At 47.6% G+C, this 1,253-nt stretch overlaps 1 protein-coding gene across 1 annotated transcript; it reads left to right on the top strand.

The window, feature by feature from the left end:
* The first annotated feature begins 469 nt into the window (after positions 1 to 469).
* LOC145685037 (uncharacterized) lies at positions 470 to 790 on the top strand. Its single transcript, XM_081757381.1, has one exon. The coding sequence runs from the start codon at positions 470 to 472 to the stop codon at positions 788 to 790; it is 321 nt and encodes a 106-aa protein (XP_081613507.1).
* The last annotated feature ends 463 nt before the right edge of the window (positions 791 to 1,253 follow it).

Genomic DNA, 1,253 nt, shown 5'->3' with positions numbered 1-1,253 from the left:
CAGAGACAGACTGGTCATTATGCTTCATATGTCAAGAAGTAACGCAAGAGTCGCTAACATATCCATCCAAGAATACACGTAAAGACAAGGGGAGCAGCTACAGCATTCTCGCAGGATATCTCAAAAGGTTCAAAGACCTTGACCACAGACGAAACTCAACGCTGGGTACATGATTGCACAGGATGCGAAGTACCACCGCAATTGTCTCGTGAATTTGTACAACCGCGTTCGGAAGATTACGGAAATGTCTCGTAAAGTTCATATGATTAACAAGCAATAGCTGGGCTTGGCAGAACTGGTCGTGTTTCTTGAAGAAGTTTTATCGAAAGGCGAGACGGCTCCGGTTTTCAAACTTGCAGACCTGGCCCAGTTATATGTTTCGCGGATAGAACAAATGTTGGGAATCAAGTATGAAGGCAGAGTGCACACGACCCGTCTTAAACAGAGACTGCTTGCTTACTTTCCTAACATGTGTGTACAGCATCAGGGTCGCGATATCCTGCTTGCATTTAATGAAGACCTCGGCGATGCCTTGGCAAAGGCTTGTGAACTGGATACAGATACTGATGCTGTCCATCTGGCGCGCGCTGCCCAAATTGTACGACGCTACATCTTCGGAGATGACAATGTGTTCAACGAATTTCCTCCAGAATGTCAACAGGACTCCATGCCATCCGTGTTGCTTGCCCTAGTCACTATGATCTTGGAAGGATCAAGTATCAAAGACCTTAGAAAAAGTACTACACAAGCGGCATTGTCTATCAGCCAACTCCTCAAATTCATTGTGTGAAGCACCGAAGAGCCGACATAGGCAGTACGTCTCGACCAGTACGGCACGCCACCACGCAGGAGACTTCACTTCCCATTTATATCGGACTCATGCTACATGCACACACTCGTAAATGGGAGCTAGTCGACAAGCTATAACACACGGGAATTTCTATTTCCTACGACCGAGTCCTGTCCCTCTCCGCACAGTTGGAGAACAGGGCCTGCCTCCTCTACCATCAGAAGCAAGTAGTCTGCCCTCCCAAGATGAGAGCCAAAGTCTTCACCACAGCCGCAGTAGACAACATCGACCATAATCCAAGTTCTACGACATCAAAACAGTCATTTCATGGTACTGCTATTTCGCTGGTCCAACATCCTGCCTGTTGACCGCTGTATCAGTATCCTCGGAGGGTCGGACGAAAGAGGCCTCAAATCAGTTGACCGTTTGCCACAATACCATACAGACGTTCCATCCGTCAACA

The sequence above is a fragment of the Thermobia domestica genome, chromosome 5, assembly GCF_964235325.1.
Source record: "Thermobia domestica chromosome 5, izTheDome1.hap1.1, whole genome shotgun sequence".
In the NCBI taxonomy this organism is placed as follows: Eukaryota; Metazoa; Arthropoda; class Insecta; order Zygentoma; family Lepismatidae; genus Thermobia; species Thermobia domestica.
This window is presented reverse-complemented; position numbering and strand designations above follow the sequence as displayed.

What these genes read in the sequence shown, in the direction of transcription:
- LOC145685037 (XM_081757381.1), top strand. Translation starts at nt 470, where the DNA reads ATGTGTGTACAGCATCAGGGTCGCGATATCCTGCTTGCATTTAATGAA.